The sequence below is a fragment of the Macaca thibetana genome, chromosome 2 (assembly GCF_024542745.1).
Source record: "Macaca thibetana thibetana isolate TM-01 chromosome 2, ASM2454274v1, whole genome shotgun sequence".
In the NCBI taxonomy this organism is placed as follows: domain Eukaryota; kingdom Metazoa; phylum Chordata; class Mammalia; order Primates; family Cercopithecidae; genus Macaca; species Macaca thibetana.
In genome coordinates, this window is record NC_065579.1 from 172,908,366 (window position 1) to 172,931,422 (window position 23,057).

At 37.7% G+C, this 23,057-nt stretch overlaps 1 protein-coding gene and 1 pseudogene across 6 annotated transcripts in view; one reads left to right on the forward strand and one right to left on the reverse strand.

Annotated features, from left to right (window-relative positions):
• SENP7 (SUMO specific peptidase 7) overlaps positions 1–23,057 on the forward strand; it is a 194,645-nt gene that overhangs the window by 74,262 nt on the left and 97,326 nt on the right. For 4 of the 6 annotated variants that reach the window (XM_050778958.1, XM_050778957.1, XM_050778959.1 and 1 more), the window contains one exon: positions 17,691–17,888. The exons of the other annotated variants lie outside the window; for them this stretch is intronic. In XM_050778958.1, coding sequence (XP_050634915.1) covers positions 17,691–17,888 — 198 coding nt within the window. The remainder of the gene's footprint in view (positions 1–17,690; positions 17,889–23,057) is intronic. 6 annotated transcript variants of the gene reach the window in all.
• LOC126947868 (protein FAM136A-like) lies at positions 21,184–21,599 on the reverse strand (annotated as a pseudogene).

Here is a 23,057-nt window from a genome sequence, read left to right on the forward strand (position 1 = left end):
CTGATTTTTTTGTATGTTGATTTTGTATCCTGCAACTTTACTGAATTTGTTTATTACTTCTAATAGTTTTTTCGTGGCGTCTGTAGGTTTTTCCAAACATTGGATCATATCATCAGCAAATGAGTAATTTGACTTCTTCCTTTCCAATTTGGATGTCCTTTATGTCTTTCTGTTACCTAATTGCTCTAGCTAGAACTTCCAATACTATGTTAAATAACAGTGATGACAGTAGACATCCTTGTTGTGTTCCAGATCTTAGGGAGAAGGCTTTCAGTTTTTTCTCTATTTAGTATACTAGCTGTGGGTCTGTCATATATGGCTTTTATTATGTGAGGCATGTTCCTTTTATTCCCAGTTTTTTTTTTTATTATGAAGGACTATTGAATTTTATCAAATGCTTTTTCAGCATCAACAGAAATGACCATATGATTTTTATCCTTCATTCTGTTGATATGGTGAATTATGTTGATTGGTTTTTGTATGTTGAACCATCTTTGCATCATAGGGATAAATCCCACATTGTTATGATGAATTATCTTTCTAATGTATTGTTGAATTTGGATTGCTACTATTTTGTTGAGTATTTTTGCATCAATATTCATCAGAGATACTGGCCTGTAGTTTTCTTTTTTTTGATGTTTCTTTGTTTGGTTTTGGTGTCAGGGTAATACTGGACATGTAGAATGAGTTTGGAAGTATTCCCTCCTCCTCTCTTTTTTGGAATAGTTTGAGTAGGATTGGCATTTGTTCTTATTTAAATGTTTGGTAGAGTTTAGCAGTGAACCCATTGGCTTTCCTTTACTGGGAGACTTCTTTTAATTACAGCTTTGATCTCATTGCTTGTTATTGGTCTGTTCAGATTTTGGATTTCTTCTTGGTTTAGTTTTGTTAGATTGTATGTATCCAGGGATTTGTCCATTTCTTCTAGATTTTCCAATTTATTGGCATATAGTTGCTCATTGTAACCACCAATGATCCTCTGAATTTCTGTAGTATCAGTTGTAATGCCTCCTTTTTAATTTCTGATTTTATTTATTCGTATTTTCTTTTTTTTTCCTTAGGTTGGCTAAAGATTAGTCAATTTTGTTTTAACTTTTGAAAAAAAAAACTTTTTGTTTCATTAATCTTTTGTATTTTTAAAATTTCAATTTCATTTGTTTTTTCTGTCTTTATTTTTTCTCTTCTAATTTTGGGTTTGGTTTGCTCTTGCTATTTTAGTTTTATAAGATGTATCATTAGATTATTTAATAAAGTTTTCTCTCTTTTTTGATGTATGCACTTAAAGCTATAAACTTTCCTCTGAATATTACTTGTGCTGTATCCTGTATGTTTTGCTATATTGTGTTTCCAATATCATTTGTTTCAAGAAATTTTTCAGTTTTCTTTCTTAATGTCTTCATTGGCCCATTGGCCATTCAGGAACATAGAGTTTTATTTCCATATATTTGTATAGTATCTATAATTCCTCTTGTTATTAATTTCTAATTTTCCATTGTGATCAGAGAAGATGCTTGATATTATTTCAGTTTTTTGGAAAGTTTTAAGACCTGTTTATTGACCTAGCAGATGGTCTATCCTTAAGAATGATCTATGTACTGAGGAAAAAGAATGTGTATTCTGCAGCTCTTGGATGAAATGGTCTGTAAATATGTATTAGATCCATTTGGTCTATAGTGCAGATTAAGTCTGATGCTTCTTTGTTGATTTTCTGTCTGGAAGATCTGTCCAGTGCTGAAAGTGGGGTGCTGAAGTCTCCAGCTATTATTTTATTGGAGTCTATCTCTCACTTTAGCTCTAATATTATTTCCTTGGTATATCGGGGTGTTCCAGGGTTGGGTGCCTATATATTTTAAATTGTTATATTCTCTTGCTGCATTGATGTCTTTATCATTATATAGTGACCCATTTGTCTCTTCTTATCATTTTTGTCTTGAGATCTGTTTTGTCTCATAGAAGTGTAGTGACTCCTGTTCTTTTTTGGTTTTCATTGGCATGGAGTACATTTTTCTATCCCTTTATTTTTAGTTTATGTGTGTCTTTACAGGTGAAGTGTGTTTCTTGTAGGCAGCAGATGAATGGGTTTTCATCCGTTCAGCCAGTCTATATGTTTTTAAGTTGGAGAGTTTAGTGCATTTATATTCAATGTTAGTATTGATAAGTAAGAACTTATTTCCTGCCATTTTGTTGTTTTCTGATTGTTTTGTGGTCTTCTCTTTCTTTTTTTTTTTTTTTCCCTTTTCTTTCCTTCCTGTCTTCCTCTAGTGAAACTGATTTTCTCTGGTAATATGATTTGGTTTATTGCTTTTTATTTTTTGCATATCTATTGTATGTATTTTGGTTTGAGGTTGCCATAAGGCTTGCAAATACTATCTTATTACCCTTTATGTTAACCTGATGATAACACTTTTTGCATAAACAACAAGCAAAATGAAACTTAATAAAAACTCTATGCCTTAATTTTGTCCCCCTGCTTTTTAACTTTTTTTTTGTTTCTATTTATATCTGTATTGTATTGACTGTCTTGAAAAGTTATTATAGTTATTATTTTTGGTTGGTTTATCATATAGTCTTTCTGTGTAGGATAAGAGTAGTTTACACACCACAGTTACAGTGTTATGACATTCTTTGTTTTTCTGTGTACTTATTATTACCACTGAGTTTTGTTCCTTCCAGTGATTATTTTCCTTGGTGATGCTGATGCTAGTATATGTTCTTCATTGTCTGGGCATTGAAGAGTTGGGTTTTTATTGTAGGCTTCTCTATCTATGCTTATTTGTAGCCATCCTTTTTGGGAAGGCTTTTCAGATATTGGAAAAGAGCTGGGTGTTATGCTCTAAGCTTTAGGGTGCACCCCAACCCAGTAATGCTGTGATTCTTACAGACTCATAGAGGTACTGTCTTGATAGTCTTGTACAAGAACTGGGAGAATTCTCTGGATTACCAGGCAGAGACCCTTGTTCTTTTCCCTTACTTTCTCCCAAACATACGGTCTCTATTCTAAGTCACCTAAAGCTGGGGGTGGAGTGACCTAAGCACCCCTGTGGCCACCAGCATTGTGACTGTACTGGGTCAGACCTGAAGCCAGCACAGCCTGGGTCTCGCCCAAGGCCTGCTGTCGCTACTCCCTGGCTACTGCCTGTGTTTGCTTAAGGGTCCAGGGCTCTATGATCAGCAAGTGACAAAGCCAGCCAGGTCCAAGTCCTTTCCTTCAGGATGGCAAGATATCCCAAGCCCTTGGTGAGTCCAGAAGTGCTGTCTGGGAGTCAGGGACTAGAGTCAAAAACCTTAGAAGTCCACTGGTGTTCTATTGTATTGCAGCTGAGCTGGCACTCAAATGACAAGAAGCAATCCTCCCCACTCTTCCCTCCGTTTCCCAAAAGCAGAAGAGCCTTACTCCATAGCCATTGCTACCCCAGGCCACAAGGAGTACTGCCAGACTACCTATGATGTTCCCTTAAGGCCCAAGGTCTCTTTAGTTGGCTTCTTGTGAATGCTGCCTGGCCTGGGACTTAACCTTTAGGGCAGTGAGCTCCCCTCTGCTTCAGATCAGGCCAAAAGTGCCATCATAGGGTCACGTTCTAGAATTAGCAACCCCAAGAGCTTCCTTGGTGCTCTGCCCTGCTGTGGCCATGCTGGTACCTAAGGTGCAAGACAAAATCCCCTTTTAATTTCAAAGAATAAGATAACTCCTTTTCTTTCAAAAACTGCTTTCCTTAGTATTTGACCAGTTGTCAAGTAACAAATGCATGTACTGGAAAGGCAGAGTCCAAGGCAGACTTCAGGGATGATGATTTTTTTTTTTGGGGGGACAGAGTCTTGCTCTGTCCACCAGGCTGGAGTACAGTGGCGCAATCTCGGCTCACTGCAACCTCTGCCTCCTGGGTTCAAGTGATTCTCCTCCCTCAGCCTCCTGAGTAGCTAGTACTACAGACCCACGACACCACACCCAGCTAATTTTTGTATTTTTAGTAGAGACAGGGTTTCACCATGTTGGCCAGGATGGTCTCGATCTCTTGACCTCAAGTGATGGAGGAAGATCTACCAGACAAATGGAAAACAAAAACAAACAAACAAAAAAAGCAGGGATTGCAATCCTAGTCTCTGATAAAACAGACTTTAAACCAACAAAGATCCAAAAAACCAAAGAAGGGCATTACATAATGGTAAAGGGATCAATGCAACGAGAAGAGCTAACTATCCTAAATATATATGCACCCACTACAGGAGCACACAGATTCATAAAGCAAGTTCTTAGAGACCTACAAAGAGACATAGACTCCCAAACAATAATAGTGGGAGAGTTTAACACCCCACTGTCAGTATAGACAGATCAATGAGACAAACAATTAACAAGAATATCCAGGACTTGAACTCAACTCTGGACCAAGCAGACTTAATAGACATCTACAGAACTCTCCACCCCAAATCAACAGAATATACATTCTTTTCAGCACCACATCACATCTATTCCAAAATTGACCACATAATTGGAAGTAAAACACTCCTCAGCAAATGTAAAAGAACAGAAATCACAACAAACTCTCAGACCACAGTGCAATCAAATTAGAACTCAGGATTAAGAAACTCACTCAAACCGCACAACTACATGGAAACTGAACAACCTGCTCCTGAATGACTACTGGGTAAATAACGGAATGAAGGCAGAAATAAAGATGTTCTTTGAAACCAATGGGAACAAAGACACAACATACCAGAATCTCTGGGACACATTTAAAGCAGTGTGTAGAGGGAAATTTATAGCACTAAATGCCTATAAGAGAAAGGAGGAAAGATCTAAAATTGACACCATAGCATCACAATTAAAAGAACTAGAGAAGCAAGAGCAAACAAATTCAAAAGTTAGCAGAAGGCAAGAAATAGATCAGAGCAGAACTGAAAGAGATAGAGATAGAAAAAACTCTTCAAAAACAATCAGTGAATCCAGGAGCTGGTTTTTTGAAAAGATCAACAAAATAGACAGATTGCTAGCCAGACTAATAAAGAGGAAAAGAGAGAAGAATCAAATAGATGCAATAAAAAATGAGAAAGGGTATATTACCACTGATCCCACAGAAATACAAACTACCATCAGAGAATACTATAAACAACTCTATGCAAATAAACTAAAAAATCTAGAAGAAATGAATAAATTCCTGGACAAATATACCCTCCCAAGACTAAACCAGGAAGAAATTGAATCTCTGAATAGACCAATAACAGTCCCTGAAATTGAGGTGATAACTAATAGCCTGACAACCAAAAAAGTCTAGGACCAGATGGATTCACAGCTGAATTCTATCAGAGATAATACAAAGAGGAGCTGGCACCATTCCTTCTGAAACTATTCCAATCAACAGAAAAAGAGGGAAATCTCCTTAACTCATTTTATGAGTCCAGTATCATCCTGATACCAAAACCAGGCAGAAGCACAACAGAAAAAGAAAATTTTAGGCCAATATCTCTGATGAAATCAACGTGAAAATCCTCAATAAAACATGGGCAAACCGAATCTAGCAGCACATCAAAAAGCTTATCCACCATAATCAAGTCTGCTTCATCCCTGGGATGCAAGGCTGGTTCAACATATACAAATCAATAAATGTAATCCATCACATAAACAGAACCAACGACAAAAACCGCATGATCATCTCAATAGATGCAGAAAAGGCCTTCGACAAATTCAACAGCCCTTCATGCTAAAAACTCTCAATAAACTAGGCATTGATGGAACGTGTCTCAAAATAATAAGAACTATTTATGACAAAGCCACAGCCAATATCATACTGAATCGGCAAAAGCTGGAAGCATTCCCTTTGAAAACCAGCACAAGACAACGATGCCCTCTCTCACCACTCCTATTCAGCATAGTATTGGAGGTTCTGGCCAGGGCAGTCAGGCAAGAGAAAGAAATAAAGGATAGTCAGATAGGAAAAGAGGAAGTCAAATTGTCTTTGCGTGCAGATGACATGATTGTATGTTTAGGAAACCCCATCGTCTCAGCCCCAAATCTCCTTAATCTGATAAGCAACTTCAGCAAAGTCTCAGGATACAAAATCAGTGTGCAAAAATCACAAGCATTCCTCTACACCAGTAACAGACAAACAGAGAGCCAAATCATGAGTGAACTCCAGTTCATAATTGCTACAAAGAGAATAAAATACCTAGGAATCCAACTTACGCAGGATGTGAAGGATCTCTTCAAGGAGAACTACAAACCACTGCTCCAGGAAATAAAAGAGGACACGAACAAATGGAAAAACATTCCATGCTCATGGGTAGGAAGAATCAATATTGTGAAAATGGCCATACTGCCCAAAGTTATAGATTCAGTGCTATCTCCATCAAGCTACCACTGACTTTCTTCACAGAATTGGAAAAAAATTACTTTAAAGTTCATATGGAACCGAAAAAGAGCCCACATTGCCAAGACTATCCTAAGCAAAAAGAACAAAGCTGGAGGCATCATGCTACCTGACTTCAAACTATACTGCAAGGCTACAGTAACCAAAGCATCATGGTACTGGTACCAAAACAGAGATATAGACCAATGGAACAGAACAGAGACCTCAGAAATAACACCACACATCTACAACCATCTGATCTTCGACAAACCTGGCAAAAGCAACGGGGAAAGGATTCCCTATTTAATAAATGGTGTTGGGTAAACTGGCTAGCCATATGCCGAGAGCTGAAACTGGACTCCTTCCTTACACCTTATACAAAAATTATCTCAAGATGGATTAAAGACTTAAATGTAAGACCTAATATCATAAAAACCCTAGAAGAAAACCTAGGCAGTACCATTCAGTACATAGGCATGGGCAAAGATTTCATGACTAAAACACCAAAAGCAATGGCAACAAAAGCCAAAATAGACAAATGGGATCTAATTAAACTAAAGAGTTTTTGCATGGCAAAAGAAACTATCAGAAGAGTGAACAGGCAACCTATGGAATGGGAGAAAATTTTTGCAATCTATCCATCTGACAAAGGGCTAATACCCAGAATCTACCAAGAACTTAAACAAATTTACAAGAAAAAAAAAGAACACCATCAAAAGGTGGGCAAAGGGTATGAAAAGACACTTCTCAAGAGAAGACATTTATGCAGCCAACAAACTTCTGAAAAAAAATGCTCATCATCACTGGTCATTTGAGAAATGCAAATTAAAACCACAATGAGATACCATCTCACGCCAGTTAGAATGGCGATCATTAAAAAGTCAGGAAACAACAGATGCTGGAGAGGATGTGGAGAAATAGGAACACTTTTACACTGTTGGTGGGAGTGTAAATTAGTTCAACCATTGTGGAAATAGTGTGGTGATTCCTTAAGGATGTAGAACTAGAAATGCCATTTGACCTAGCAGTCCCATTACTAGGTATATACTCAAAGGGTTATAAATCATTCTGCTATAAAGACACATGCACATGTATGTTTATTGCAGCACTATTCACAATAGCAAAGACTTGGAACCAACCCAAATGCACATCAGTGATAGACTGGATAAAGAAAATGTAGCACATATACACCATGCAATACTATGCAGCCATAAAAAAGGATGATTTCATGTCCTTTGCCAGAGCATGGATGAAACTGGAAACCATCATTCTCACAAAAGTAACACAGGAAGAGAAAACCAAACACTGCATGTTCTTACTTATTAGTGGGGGTCGAACAATGAGAACACATGGACACAGGGCAGGGAACATCACACACCAGGACTTGTTGTGGGGTGGGGACCGGGGGAGGGATAGCATTAGGAGAAATACCTAATGTAAATGACGAGTGCATGAGTGCAGCAAACCACCATGGCACATGTATACCTATGTAACAAACCTGCATGTTGTGCACATGTACCCCAGACCTTAAAGTACAATAATAAAAATAAAAAAATTTATTTGATATTATTTTCTTCAAAAGAAAAGAAAAAGAAAAAGGAAATTCTGTGCTGATGCATTGTACCTGAATGAAATCAGAGGTGCATTTTGCCAGGTCCCACAGAAATTCAATGTTGCATGTATTGAAGTAATTATGTGGTTTTTGTCTTTAGTTCTGTATATGTGATGAATCAATTTTTTTTTTTTTTTTTTTGAGACAGAGTCGTGCTCTGTCACCCAGCCTGGAGTTCAGTGGTGCTATCTGGGATTGCTGCAACCGCCACCTCCCGGGTTTAAGCAATTCTCGTGCTTTAGCTTCTCGAGTAGTTGAGACTACAGGTGTGCACCACCACTCCCGGTTAATTTCTTGTATTTTTAGTAGAGATGGGGTTTTGCCATGTTGCCCAGGCTAGTCTCAAACCCCTGAGCTCAGGCAGTCCTCTTGCCTTGGTCTCCCAAAGTGCTAAGACTACAGGTGTGAGCAACTGCACCTGGCCTCAAATTTCTGATTTGCATATGTTGAACCACCCTTTCATTCCCAGGTATAAAGCCTGCTTTTTGATATGCTTTTTGATATGCTGCTGGATTTGATTTGCCTGTATTTTGTTGAAGACTTTTGTGTTGATATTCATAAAGGATATTGGCCTTAAATTTTTCATTTTGTCTCTGCCAAGTTTTTGTATCAGAATGATACTGGCCTCATAGAATGAGTTGGGGATGTTAGCTAGTTATTATGCAGACTTGTTTCTGTAGTTCTTTTATAGTGTCACTGGTCTGTGTACTTCAGTGTGTTTTCCTAGTGGCTGGTAACATTGTTTCCTTTCCATATTTAGTGCTTCTTTCAGGAGCTCTTCCAAGGCAGGTTGCATGGTAACCATTTTCCTCGGCTTTTGCTTGTCTGAAAAGAATCTTCTCAGGCCGGATGCTGTCGCTTACATCTGTAATCCCAGCACTTTGGGAGGCTGAGGTGGGAGGATCACTTGAGGTCTGGCGTTCAAGATCAGCCTGGCCAACATGGTGAAACCCTGTCCCTACTGAAAATAAAAAAATTAGCTGGGCATGGTGGCAGGTGCCTGTAATCCCAGCTACTCAGGAGGCTGAGGCAGGAGAATCACTTGAGCCCGGGAGGCAGAGGTTGCAGTGAGCCAAGATGGCGCCACTGCACTCCAGCCTGGGCGACAGAGCGAGACTATCTCAAAAAAAAAAAAAAAAAAAAAAAAAAAAAAAAATATATATATATATATATATATATATATATATATATCTCTTATTTCTCCTTCACTTATGAAGCTTAGTTTGGCTGCATATCAAATTTTGGGTTGGAATTTATTTTCTTTAAGAACATTGAATACTGTTCCCTAACCTGTTCTGGCTTTTATGGTTTCTGCTGAGATGTCTGCTGTTAGTCTGATGGGCTTCCCTTTGTAGGTGACCTGACCTTTTTAGCTGCCTGTAACATTTTTTCTTTCATTTTGACCTTGTAGAATCCTATGATTATGTGTCTTTGGGATGATCTTCTTGTGAAATATCTTACTCGGGTTCTCTGCTAGGCCTCTCTAGCTAGGTTGGGGAAGTTCTCATGGGTGACAGAACCCATTAATGATAGGTTGGGGAATGTTGGCCTCTCTGATTAGGTTGGGGAGGTTCTCATGGACGATATTCAGAAATATGTTTTCCATGTTGGTTACCATCTCTCCATCTCTTTCAGGTACACTAGTGAGTTGTAGATTTAGTCTCTTTACATAATCCCTTATTTCTCGGAGGTTTTGTTTCTTTCTATTCTTTTTTCTCTATTTTTGTCCGACTGTCTTATTTCTGTCTTATTTCAGAAAGTCAGTCTTCAGGCACTGAGATTCTTTGCTCCACTTGGTCTATTCTGCTGTTAATACTTGTGATTGCATTATGAAATTCTTGTATATTTTTCAGCTGTATCAGGTTGATTGGTTTCTTTGTGTACTGACTATTTTGTCTGTCAGCTCCTGCATTGTTTTATTGTGATTCTTAGCTTCCTTGGATTGGTTTTCAACATACTCTTGCATCTCAATGATCTTCATTCCTACGCATATTCTGAATTCTATTCTGTCATTTCAGCTATCTCAGCCTAGTTCAGAACCCTTGCTGGAGAGATGGTTCGGTTCTTTGGAAGAAAGAAGGCACTTGGGCTTTTTGAGTTGTCAGTGTTCTTTTGCTGGTTCTTTCTCATCTTTGTGGGCTCATGTTCCTTCAGTCTTTGAATTTGCTAACCTTTGGGTAGAGTGTTTTTCTTTTATCTTATTTGATGACCTTGAGGGTTTGATTGTGGTATAAGGTGGAGTCAGCCAACTGGCTTTGTTTCTGGAAGATTTTAGGGTACCACCACTCAGCTCCCAACTCCTCCTGGACTGTGTGCTTCAACTCTGTGGGACTTGTATCAGACCCCAACTTTGTTCTTTGGTACCTTAAGGTTAGGAATCCACTGTTCTAGGGGGCTGAGGTGCTCCTGGACTGCTGGTCACTACTCTCCAATGGGTGGTGTCAGCCAAAGCATTTTGTAGTGCAGTGGCAGCTGGATGTATCCTCATTTGCATGTGCCAGCAGCAGTGGCAGTGTATTAGTGTGTTCTTAGGCTGCTGATAAAGGCATACCCTTGACTCAGTAATTTATAAAGAAAAAGAGGTTTAATGGACTCACAGTTCCATGTGGCTTTGCAGGGACTCACAATTATGGCAGAAGGTGAAAGGAACGTCTTACATGGTGGTAGACAAGAGGGAACGAAAACCAAGTGAAAGGGGTTTCCCTTTATAAAACCATTAGATCTTGTGAGATGTATTCACTTCCATGAGAACAGTATGAGGAAACTGCCCTTATGATTCAATGAACTCCCACTAGGTCCCTCCCACAACATGTGGGAAGATGAGATTTGGGTGGGGACACAGCCAAACCATATCACACAGTGTGGCCTTGTGCATGTCCGTTGGCTATGGCAGGGTGCTAGTGGGTGCCAGGGTGCCTGCCTTCATGTGAGTGTTCACCACAGTGGCAGAGGCAATGTGGCTGGCGGGGTAGCAGGAATCCCTGCTGGTGACTGTGTGGGTGGTTGTGCTGTTGGTGGTGTTGGCACTGGTGTGGTGGTGCTGGTGGGTACAGGTCTTTATGCTTTCTCTGTGTGCTGTAGGCAGGGATGGTTGCTCAGGGTGGGGGAAGGTGTGCTGTTCTTTGTGCCTGGCTTCACTTCCTGGCAGTGTTGGTGCAAGGGTGAGGTACTTCCAGGGGCAAGGTTGGCTGGCTCTGTGCTCGCCATGGCTTGCACTGCAATGGTGGTCAGTGGGGAGACGGGGATGGACTGCACTCCCACAGTGGCAGGGCAGGGTGCATGCATAGTCACATGCTGCTGGGGCAAGGAAAGCAAAACCTTGCTGCACACATCTACATCAGCAAAGCAATGTGCGGGGTGGAGGAGGGGGGGGGGTTGCCATGGGCCCAGGGGAAGCTGCAGTGTGTGGAGGGAGTGGCAGGCTTGTGCATGGTTTTGGGGGCCACCCCACTGGAGCTCTCTCCCTGTTAGGCAGGTCCTCCAGTGCAGGAGCTATGATACAGGACCCCAGGGCATCCAGTGCTGCCCTGCAAGCAGACTCCACCAGACTGCAGCCCTGGGAGTGGCCACAGACCAAGGATGGTCAGGTCAGACTGGCCTTGTTTGATAGGCAAGACAACCCTGCAGAGTTCAGGTCCAGCAGTTCCCCTAGGGCTCAAGTCTCTTATGGGAGCAAGTCAAGCCTAGGGTGATGGCCTTCACTGGCCATGCTCTGCTACAGACTCTCCTGCACCAAACCTTCTAGGCTCCACATCAGCTGGTGTGCTGCTCCTACCACTTCTCTAAGCAGCTCTCCCTGTCAACTCAAGTGTCCGTGGTGGTTGAGGGGTCTCCTCCTGCTGGGATTCTGGAGACCCTTCAGGAGAGTGGATTGCTCCTTGCCAGTTCAACTCACCCGTTGCCCCCCAGAGTCACTGGGGGCTATGAATGAGTCCTGGTACATGGTAGCCCTGTGCAAGGTTCCCACCTTCAGCCTGGCTTCTGTGTCTTCCCTCCATCCAGTCTCTGTGCCTTCCCTCTGAAGATCTATTAGGAGTGCACTCATCGTCTTGGTCCCTTGGTGGTAGCTATTCCACCTGTCTAGTCAGCCATTGTGTTGGGAGCCTGTTTTCATTTCTTTTGGGTCAATACCTAGGAGTTGGATTGCTGGGTCATATGGTAGGTGCATTCCTAACTTCGTAAGAAACTGTCAGACTGCTGTAAGTGATTGTGGCATATTACATTCCCACCACTAGCCATGTAGGAGGGTTTCATTTTCTCCACACCCCTGCCAACACTTATATGGTCAGCCTCTTTATGATCATCCTTTCTAATGGAGGTGTAGTAGTATCTGTTTGTGGTTTTAATTGCATTTCCTTGATGACTGATGATGTTGAACATTTTTTCATGTGCTTTATTGGACTTTAAAGAGTCTTCTCTAGAATATCTGTTGAATTTCTTTTGCTCCTTCCTCCTCTTTAAAACTTTTATTTTAAAGACTAGGAAGATAAGATTCATAATATTGAACGTCTTTTTGTATGCATGTTGGCCATTTGTGCGTTTTTTTGGTGAAGTGTCCAAATGTTTTCTCCATTTTTTTTGAAGGACAAGAAATACTCTAAATAAAATTATGACAAATTAATGAAAACAATGCCTTCATCCCAATTGTTAGTTTATTTTCTAGAATCAAAATGTAGGACTCTAAGTCTGAGGGAGGATTCTTTTCTCTGATATCTGAATTTATTTGGCCAAGCTTTATAATTAAGTCATGTTTATGTATTCATTGATAAATTACTTTTGTTGAAAAATTTTTAAAAATTGAGGTTTTCTGGAAAATCAGTGTTTTTTTTTATTAATAGGCAAAAAACGTTATTTTATTTTCTGCTGTGATTATGTTGGGTCTTCCTACAATTATAAAATTTCTCATATGTAAAACTGAAAAGATACAGTATATTTCTTATTTTTTAGGAATGCTATTTTTTAAAGAATCTGAGTATATGGATCATGATCATTTCCCCTCATAAAAAATTAAGTGAGTGTTAGTATAATGGTTTGGAGCTTTCAAAGGGACATTTTGTAAATAGATAATTGGATGGTTCTAAAAAGCCTCGGCAAGTAACAGGAACCAGCCTACCTAAGTGTATAGATTGTTGGGTTAGGTGGAGTTCTCTGTTTAGCTGCCTTTTACTTTTCATTTGTACTGTGAAATATAATGTAACTAACAAAAAAATACTGAAAGTTAAACAGTTCAATGAATCATTCATTAAATTTAATGTATTTTTAACAAGGTAGATTTTAACCACCACTGAGGAACAAAACAGAAAACTGCCTCAGAAGTTCTCAACCCCTGAAAATGATAACCCTTTAAAGCAGCAGTCCCCAACCTTTTTTGGCACCAGGGACTGGTTTCGTGGAAGACAGTTTTTCCATGGATGGGGTTGAGAGTGGGGGTGGGTGGGTGTTGTGGGGAGTGGTTTAGGCATGAAACTCTTCCACCTCAGATCATCAGGCTTTAGATTCTCATAAGGAGTGCACAAGTTAGATCCCTTGCATGTGAAGTTCACAATAGGGTTCGTGCTCCTATGTGAATCTAATGCTGCTGCTGATCTGACAGGAGGCAGAGCTCAGGCAGTAATGCTCGCTCACCCACTGTTCACCTCCTGCTGTGTGGCCCAGTTCCTAACAGGCCACAGATTGGTACAAGGCAGCCTGGGGGCTGGGGACCCCTGCTTTAATGATAACCACTCCCCTAACTTTCAAAGTAATTACTTTCTTATTTTTCTTGGATAGTATTGTTAGCTAAGTATATATCCCTAAATACTAAATTTAGGTTTTATTTTGCCTGGTTTGAATGTTGCTCTTTACTCTTAAGTTTCTCTTCTGGTATACAGAAAAATCTTATGACACTTAAATGTTGCAGATGTTTAGAATTTTTTCACCTTATTAGTTTGGGGGAAAAAGATTACTGACTTCTGTTGCCAGATATTTTTAGTCAGACAAATTATAATAAAGTCAAACATGAAATAAGTATTTTCGTGGAGAAGCCAAATTGTCCTTCTCATTTAGAGACTCACTATTAGAATAATCAATAAAATTACCAATGATTTGTTGTTTTCCAACGTAAATACTTATTTGGTCTGAATGAATAGAAAAATGACTTTTTCCCAACATTGAATAGTCTCATATTTGAAATTATTAAAATTACCATGGAGATAATAATTTCCCCAATAATTTAGCAAATACCTAAGTCATATAGTTTTTCCATTAGACTTAATTACATTTTATCCTTAAAATAAATTTCCTTAAAGTTTTGTTTGCATTTTTATTTGGTCATTTAGAATTTTAAAATGTACAGTTGTAAAACTTATAAATAATAGACTAATAGTCTTTAAACATTTTGGCACGTTTGCCATCTCTCGGTCTCTTTTTATGCGTGTATATAGATGATGGGCATCACATATGTACATGTATACATACACGTATACATACATTTTTGGGGGAACCATTTGAGAGTAAGTTGCAGGCATCATGGTATTTTATCTTCAGATACTTCAGCTTGGTTTTCCTAAGAACAATGACATTCTCTTACATAAAAATTATAATATACTATCAAGAAAATTAACAGTAATTTCATATCATCATCTGCTATAAAATCCACAATCAGAATTTCCTGAGTGTTCCCAAAATGTCTTTTATTTATTTATTTTTAAATTTATTTGGCCAAAACCGCAGTTACTTTTGTACCTACCTAATAGAATCAAATTCAGGTTCATGCATTGTATTTGGTTATTATACCCCATTAGTCTCTTAATCTAGAAGAGTTCCCATCTGCTCTGCCCTTTTCCTTTTAACCATGACATTGAGTTTTGAGGAGTCCAGACCAGTTGTTCTGTAGAATGCCTCATAGTCTATATTTTTATTATTTTTCTGGGCTTACCCTTATGATTAGGGCCAGGTTACGTTTTTGGCAGGAATATTTCATACCTGATGTCATGTACTTCTTATTGCACCTATCGGGATACATAATTTCTGGTTGTTTCACTCTTAGTAGTCCTATGTTTGATCACTTGCATAAGACGGTGCCTGCCAGATCTGTTCATTGTAAAGACACCTTTTCCTCTTTGCAATTAATAATCATCTGTGAACTCAATTATCTGTCTGCGGAAAAAAAGGATATTTGTGGCATTATGAATGTGTTAATCTCACAGGGATGTCTTAACTGTAAGACAGCCTTACTGCGTTTCTTTAGTAAGCTTGTGTTCCCCCTCTCTACAATGATCATTTGAAAACTTTTTTCAAACCTATGATCCTTTATCTTTCCTATCGCTTTTAAGAGGTCTTGGTTCCTTCTCCTTGGAGGGATGAAAGGAATGCCTCTTCTCCTATCATAAACCAGTGTAGTGTGAAGCAGTTAAGAGGGCTGGCAAGAAATTTGAGAGTGTATGGTTCTGGATCCCATTTTCAGTACTCACTTGTTTACTTAGATATTAATCAGTCTATCTTGGTTTTCTCAACTGCACGAGAAGAATAATTTTTAAGCCCCTCATGGAGTGGTTGTGAGGATTAAATGAAATAAATTGTTATAAAATGCTTAGCACAGTGCCTGGTATATAGTACATGTTCAATAAATATTAGCACTTACGCAATTTCTTAGGAAACTTACTGTGTTAATTATCCTGCCTTCTGTGTCTTCAACCCTTACGTGCTTCCCATAAGCATTTAAACTTACACAAAAATTTCCTATCTTAAACTAGCTAATCAACCAATAACTGACTAAAAACCCTTTCCTGCTTCTCACGTCTATTTTCAGGTCTTGTCTTATTTTTCACTTTCACAACCATATTTCTCCTTTGCTCCTTTCCCTTTATTGAGCCCACCGTATTCTGGTTTCTGCTCCCACCATTCTACTAAACTACCTCTGATAAAGTCATCATTATCTCCGTAAATTAATTTTTATTCTCTCTTATTCCTAGTCCTTCCATTTTATTCTTCATAAACATCAAAATGATCTTTTAAAAATGTAGCTCTGATCTCACTGTTTCCTAATTAAGACTAGTGAATTTCTGTTGTTGTTGACATAAAGTCTCAGATCCTTAATATAGTTTGCTAAGTCCTGCCTAACTGCCCATTCTTAGACACATTGCCTCTTTATTCTGAATACATGAGTCAGGTAAGTCCTTTAATTTCTTTGAAGAAGCTTTACTCATTTTCATTTTGTCCTGTTTTTTGGACCTTTCTCCATTTTTTACTTGTTTCCTTTGGATAGTGCCTGTCCTTCTTTGAGACTTCAGCTTCAAGGTCATATTCTCAGAAACTTGTCTCAGAAGAAATGCAACATCTGTATTTCTTCTTCATAGCACATATTATAATTCTAATTAAATAATGAATTGGTTTATTCTTCTCTGTAATGCACACCCCATGAAGGCAAAAACTCACCTATTTTGTTTGTAGCAGAAACTCCAGATTCTACTAGCATAGTTGTTTTGCTGGAAGATGTTCAGTAAGTGCTTGTAGAATGAATTATTATTGATCCATAGAGATGTCACTCATTTATTTTTAAATAATTTTTAAACTAATAGCTTAACTTTTATTTATTTATTTATTTTTCATTTTTTATTTAGTTTTTTATTTTTTTATTATTTTTTTTTATTATACTTTAAGTTCTAGGGTACATGTGCACAACGTGCAGGTTTGTTACATATGTATACATGTGCCATGTTGGTGTTTTTTCTTTTTTTTTTTTGTGCAACATGTTTGGAGTTTTCAGTATGTTCTGTGGAAGTACGCTGGAGACTTTACCCTCTTCCTGCTACGATGGTCTGGGGATATACACTCAAGTGGCTGCTGAAAACAAGTGTTTTTTTTTTTTTGAGAGTTCCTGTTTTATCTTGAAAATACATGAACATATTGCTGTTTCTTAATATTCTTGTGTTCGTTAAGCAAACAAAAAATGCCTAAAACTGTTTCATAGGTACTAAAATAGACACTCTTCTGATTAAACATTTCACAGTACTTTCAGCCATTCCTCACTTAACATTGTTTTAAGTGCATTTGTAGCCTGTTCACACCACTGCAGAAACTATATTCCACAGTTTTTGGAATTCCAGAACTAAACGTAGTTATTCAAGTATTCAGCATAAAAATGTATTGAATGAGAAGATGGGTAAAACATGATGAGCAAAACTGTTGCTGGAACTGCTTGCATTTATCAGTCTTTTTTTCTTTTTTTAATTTGTATAGGTACAGTAAGGTAAATGTTATAAGTTGACCTATTTTAGAAATAAGGTAAAATTAAATCTGTATCTTAAGACTCTATAAGCTTAAGAATGTGAATGATGCAGTAGTGCACCCTTAGTTTTAATAATGTTTTCTGAATCAACAAATGCTAAAACAAAAACACATTTTTAGTGCAAACAGTGGTTGCATCTGTGATGAGATCTGCAAATGAACACTGTCCTTCTACTAACATTGTTAATAAACATGAATGCATTGCCAGGAGTCTAGCAGCTGTACATGTGTAATGATAGTTGTAGTACACTTGACAGAATTCTGAAGAAAATCTCAACTTAAGTGAAATAGACTTTACTTTTTAAGGTATCTTTCATAATAGTTGGGCATTTTTTCTTTTTTCTTAGGGTATTTACTATAGTTACTTGAAGAACTGAAATTTAGAATTTCTGGAGATATTAGTTTGTGATGAATTCATGTATTCTACAATATGTAGTACCATATATACTAATTATTTATGTGTATAACAGGCAACTCAAAGTTATGTTGACGAATGTCCTATGGACGGATTTAGGACGAAAATTCAGAAAGACCCTACCTAGAAACGATGCTAATTTATGTGATGCCAACAAGGTGCAATCAGACTCATTGCCTTCGACATCTGTTGACAGCCTAGAGACATGTCAAAAATTAGAACCTCTTCACCAAAGCCTTAATTTATCTGAAAGGTATGTTGTTCAGTATTGATTTTGTTCAACTTACCACATTTGAAATAATATGAATCCCGTACTCTTAACGATAAAATTGTTGAAATGACCTCAAAGAAGATTTGCATATATAGGAATACCACACTCTAAAGCAAATCTTAAAGCTGACTATCTTAATTTACAAAGTTAGCTGATGTTTCTGTACTTCATTAAGCAGATTGATGTGGAATTATATTTAAAAACAAGTATCATTAGTACATTTAACTTATTTTATTATAATTTGATTCATGTACACATCTTTTTAGGGATTATTTTATGATTAAAATGAAGATACATATATATACATGTGTGTATATGTATTATATGCATATAAATGTGTGTGTATATATATGCATTAATATTTTATTCATCTTTAACATCCTTTCAAAATGTTATCTAATCTAGATCCTAACCACTTTTGACTTTTGTGAGCTTGTATTTTAAATGAATTTTTAAAAAAGGAGATGATGTTAAAATATTGCCTCTGGGTTTTTAATAGTAAATATTCAGTTTAATTTTGTAAAGTAACAAAACCAATTTTGTTTTGTGTATTTTGAAAGAATTACATGGGAGTTTGGGGCTGAAAACTAGGAATTAGCTCTAGGAATCTACAACAATATCTTTTATATATTACTATTTACAGTTTCAGCCATTAAATGAATGTTTTGGGGGGAAAGTACTTTATTTTCAGTTAGAATAACCTATAATTAGCTACACAGTACTTTGGTTATATGGTCTGTAATCTGAATGACAGTATATAAGTGCTTGAAGCCAAGACCCAGATAAAAACTGCTAACTTTCAACACAGTTATTTTTAAAATAAAAGTAGAATTCTTGTCAAAACATCTGAACATATTATACATTAATTCTTAAAGAGGATAATTCTTTAAAAAAGGCAAAAATCTTAAAAAGCTAAGTTTAACGAAGAAATTTCTTATTAGCTCATACCTGATATACATTTAATTTTCTAAAACACTGTAAATCTTAGAGTCAGACAGCTTAGCATCAGTAATTTATGAAGCAGCTTGCTCCCATTCTATATTCTAGCAGATTTTCTCCCCAGTACAAGTTAACTAATCTCTTACTGTACTGACAGATGTAAATAAAGGGGCTACTTAAAGCAATGACCTTCTAATATCTTTGACTCTTTCAAAAGGAAGTTTTAAACTCTCTTCAAATGACAACCAACTCATCAATGTCCTCATCCCGTGTCTATCCTTTTTCCAGTCAGAACAGTGTGGTGGTCCATTCTCTCAGAATAATAGTTTTACCACTAGGAATTTTTAGCATATAGATTATGTGTTCATGAAATTTAAATATAATGTGAAGTAAAGAGTCCCAGTAAGATTCTAATTTGTTTTTTGCTGTGTTTTAAAATATTTGTTGTTTTTTGTTCAGTTAGTGGGTGAACTACCAGCTAGTCCAGACCTCTTTCCTCAATTCCAAGTGTCCTAAACTCAACTTGTTGTAAAGTGAGAACCTCATCTTTCTTTCTTTTTTTGTTTCTTCTAACTTCTTTTTTTTTTCTTGACTTCTTTTTTTTTTTTTTTTTTTTTTTTTTTAAAAAAAATATATATTTTATTATACGTTAAGTTCTAGGGTACATGTGCACAATGTGCAGGTTTGTTACATATGTATACATGTGCCATGTTGGTGTGCTGCACCCATTAACTTGTCATTTACATTAGGTATATCTCCTAATGCTATCCCTTCCCCTTACCCCTCCCCACAATAGGCCCCGGTGTGTGATGCTCCCCTTCCTGTATCCAAGTGAACTCATTAGAACCTCATCTTTTCTCAAACTTGTACCTGTTTTTGTATTCCCTCCCTATCTGAGTGATTGACACCACTTACAAATTTTAACTTGGGAATTGTCTTTGACTCCTCTTTTTTCCTTATCCTTATATCCAGTCATTTAACACACACACACACACACACATATATATATATGTTATATGTATGTATGTATGTATTTTTTGGGGGGTGGGGGCAGAAAATTAAACCTTATTTATTTTTAAAACCAAACCACTAGGAAAATATATCACAGTCTGGAAACAGTAAATGGACAGGCTATATTATCATTTCAAGTAATAAGTTGGTGAAAATACAGTGAGGTTGATATCAAAACAGTAAGGTGCCATGCTGGGTTAGGAACACTGTGTTGCAACAGCCGCAGGCAGAAATGGCATTTGGTAATGGGGGCTGCCTCTCCTTTGCTTTAAAGGAGTCAGCTCATCCTAGCCCAAGTTGCTTACTTTTTTTTCCTTGAATTTCCTGTTGCCAGGGGTTTGTCTCAGTTGGGCTCTGTTAATTCAGGAGGCTAAATACGCAATGCTAGGTTTAGGCTTTCATTCTATCTGTTCTATAAAATCCAGGTTTTTCCAAATCCAGTACTTCATAACTCTTTTGTAATCAAGTAGCCAACTGCTCCTCTTTTACTGTTCATTCCTAGATACCAATATATATCACAGTCAAACCCCTTTCTCTTCCAAGGGGAAAGTGTTACTGCAAGATTGTCCTTTCATTTTGCTACACACAGCCTCAGGGTCCATCAGCCAGTAATTATGCTTCCCAATAATTAGTGTGTCGTCGCCTCTCATGTTTTTGCACAGTCTCCAGGCTGAAAGATGCAGCATGTAATAATTTTAAGAAATGTACATCCACATCTTGATGACCAGAAATGGGGATCCACAAGGACCCTTTCAAAGTTCTTATCTAGTCTCCCTACCAATTCCACATCTTAAAATCAACTTGTATGCCCTTGTATAAATTAAACAAAACCAAGAAAACAAAGACCCAGAAAACTTTTTTCCCTTCTAAGTGAGTGACCTCATGGATTTTGTTTCACAGCTTATGGAAAATGGTGTGGTGACACTTCTGGCAAACAGGATGTTGGCAACAAAGAGAAAATATCTCTCCTCAAACTCCACCAACTCTAACCTGCCAGCCTGTTGGTACCTGTGTAGTAAGAAGAGTCTGGTGCCTCGGAGGACTCTGACTTATTACAGGGAAGATCCTTACTGCCAGGACAAGCGCTGGCCACAGGAAATATAAGCTCTAAAACTCTCCTGTAATATCTCTGACCACTTTTTTCCATTTCACTTTTTAGGACTGAAACATAAAAGAACCAGTGTCTAGAGGCAAGTGACATATGCCTTACACTTGTGGCCATCCTTACTTTCTTCATTCATAAACTTTGCTTAAAAGACTAAAGTTCCCAATTCCTTATAAAAAATATGTTCTTGCCCTCAGCCCCGATGGCTACTGGCAAAGATTTTTATTTCCCAATGGCTAAGAGAGCTTCCTTCATCTTCTTGGTCGTAGTTGGGATGAGGTGCATGTGGTCATCCACACACTTGGTCACACAACCGTCTAGCTGCTGCTTCACCTGAAGCTCCTTACTCCTGCATCTATTGAATCTTTGGATGTGTTATTGCATTGCATGGTGCACCGGGCCAGGCGGTCCTTGAACTTCTCCAACTCACTGATGACCAAAGCCTGGGCTTGAGCCAGAGGCACATGGCAGCGCTTGATGCACTGGTGCACCTGCTGCAGGGAGGCCTGGCTGTCTTCACAACAGCTGGTGCTGCACCGAAACATGAGACCTTGCATTTTCTGAATGTTCTCTTTCTCCAGACTCTTCACCATGGAGTCTGCCACCTCCTGCACCTGCAGCTGCTGTAGCTCTGCCATGGTGACCCTGTGCTGCCCCGTGCTGTGCCACCATATATAGTTATTTTTAACCCCTAAATCTGTCTTTTAAAGGATCTCTTCTCCATCTTTATTGCCAGCACATCAGTTCAAGCCCTAATAACTTCGTGCCTTTTATTACTATGGTAGTAACTTGATTAGGTTTCCTTTACATAGCCTTTTTCTTCTTGTTTTATTCTTTATATTGTCAAAATATTTATTCTAAAAGGTAGATCTTGCTTGCCACTTACTAGTTTAACATCTTTCAATGGCTCCACATAATCTACTGGATAAAGTTCAAACTTCTTAGTTGGCACACAAGGCCGTTAATGATCTCACCTTTGCTTATCTCTAATTTTGTGTCTGTCTATTCCTCCATATTCACAATGTACTTCAGATTTAGGGAACTGTTTTCAGCTTACTGAATGTGTATACTGTTGTATACATCCTGTTTGTTTTCTTGTCTTGGAAACTATCCTCCTTTTTTTTTTTTTTTTTTTTTTTTTTAGGAAGCCTTCCTTGATTCCACCCTCCAAATCTGTATATGATCCCTTTCTTTGTCTTGCTAAACAGCTTGTTAGTATATCATAACATTTATCACACTATATTGTGATTTTTAGTTTCTCTTCCTCCCTGCAGCAAACTTCCTGAGGATAGGAACTATATTTTATTTCTTATTTTTTCTTTATTCCTAATATAGTACTGGACACTTATCAAATGCTCAGTAAATGTTTGCTGGATAAAAGAAGGAGATTGCTTCTCACTAGAGTTGCATCTCTAGACACTCTGTCTAACATATATTTTCCCTGTAAGAACCAATTATATATTCAGTAACTTTGGTGACAACCAGGAAAAGAGATACTAGAAACGTCAAATAAGGAAACTGGAGAACTCTTTTGTGCATGGCTTTGGATAGATGTTTTCTACCTGAGACTTGCTCTATATCATAGGAGACTTCTGCTTTCTTCAGTCTTTGCTTAACTTTGATATGAGGCTTTTTATTTTTCATTTCTACTCAGGACTTAAAATTTTAGAAAGATAAGAGGGAGAAACATTTATTTCTGCATTTTAATTTTATCCTAAAGTGTAATCATTGAGTAAACCAAAATTACTCATTCAGTTCCAGAAATGGTATTTTGTTGGACATTTTATTTGCATTCTGGAATCTAAAGAAGTAAACTAAGTATCTTGCCTTTTATGTGAGGGCAGTTTGGCTTTTTGATTTCAGGATAAAATTGAGAAGAAAAATGGAAAAGATAGTTCAAATCAATTTTGTAAGTAATGGAGAAAAGGGTTTTAGAAATATCAAAAGAGTTTTAGAAATATCAAACTAGCAGTATGTGGAATGCACATTTATTTTTTAAAAATATGTAAACTGCATTTTAGTGTTAGTTTTATCTCCATGTATGGTTCATATCTATTTTCCTGGGAGAAAATTCCAGACATCTATAAGTCTTTGTC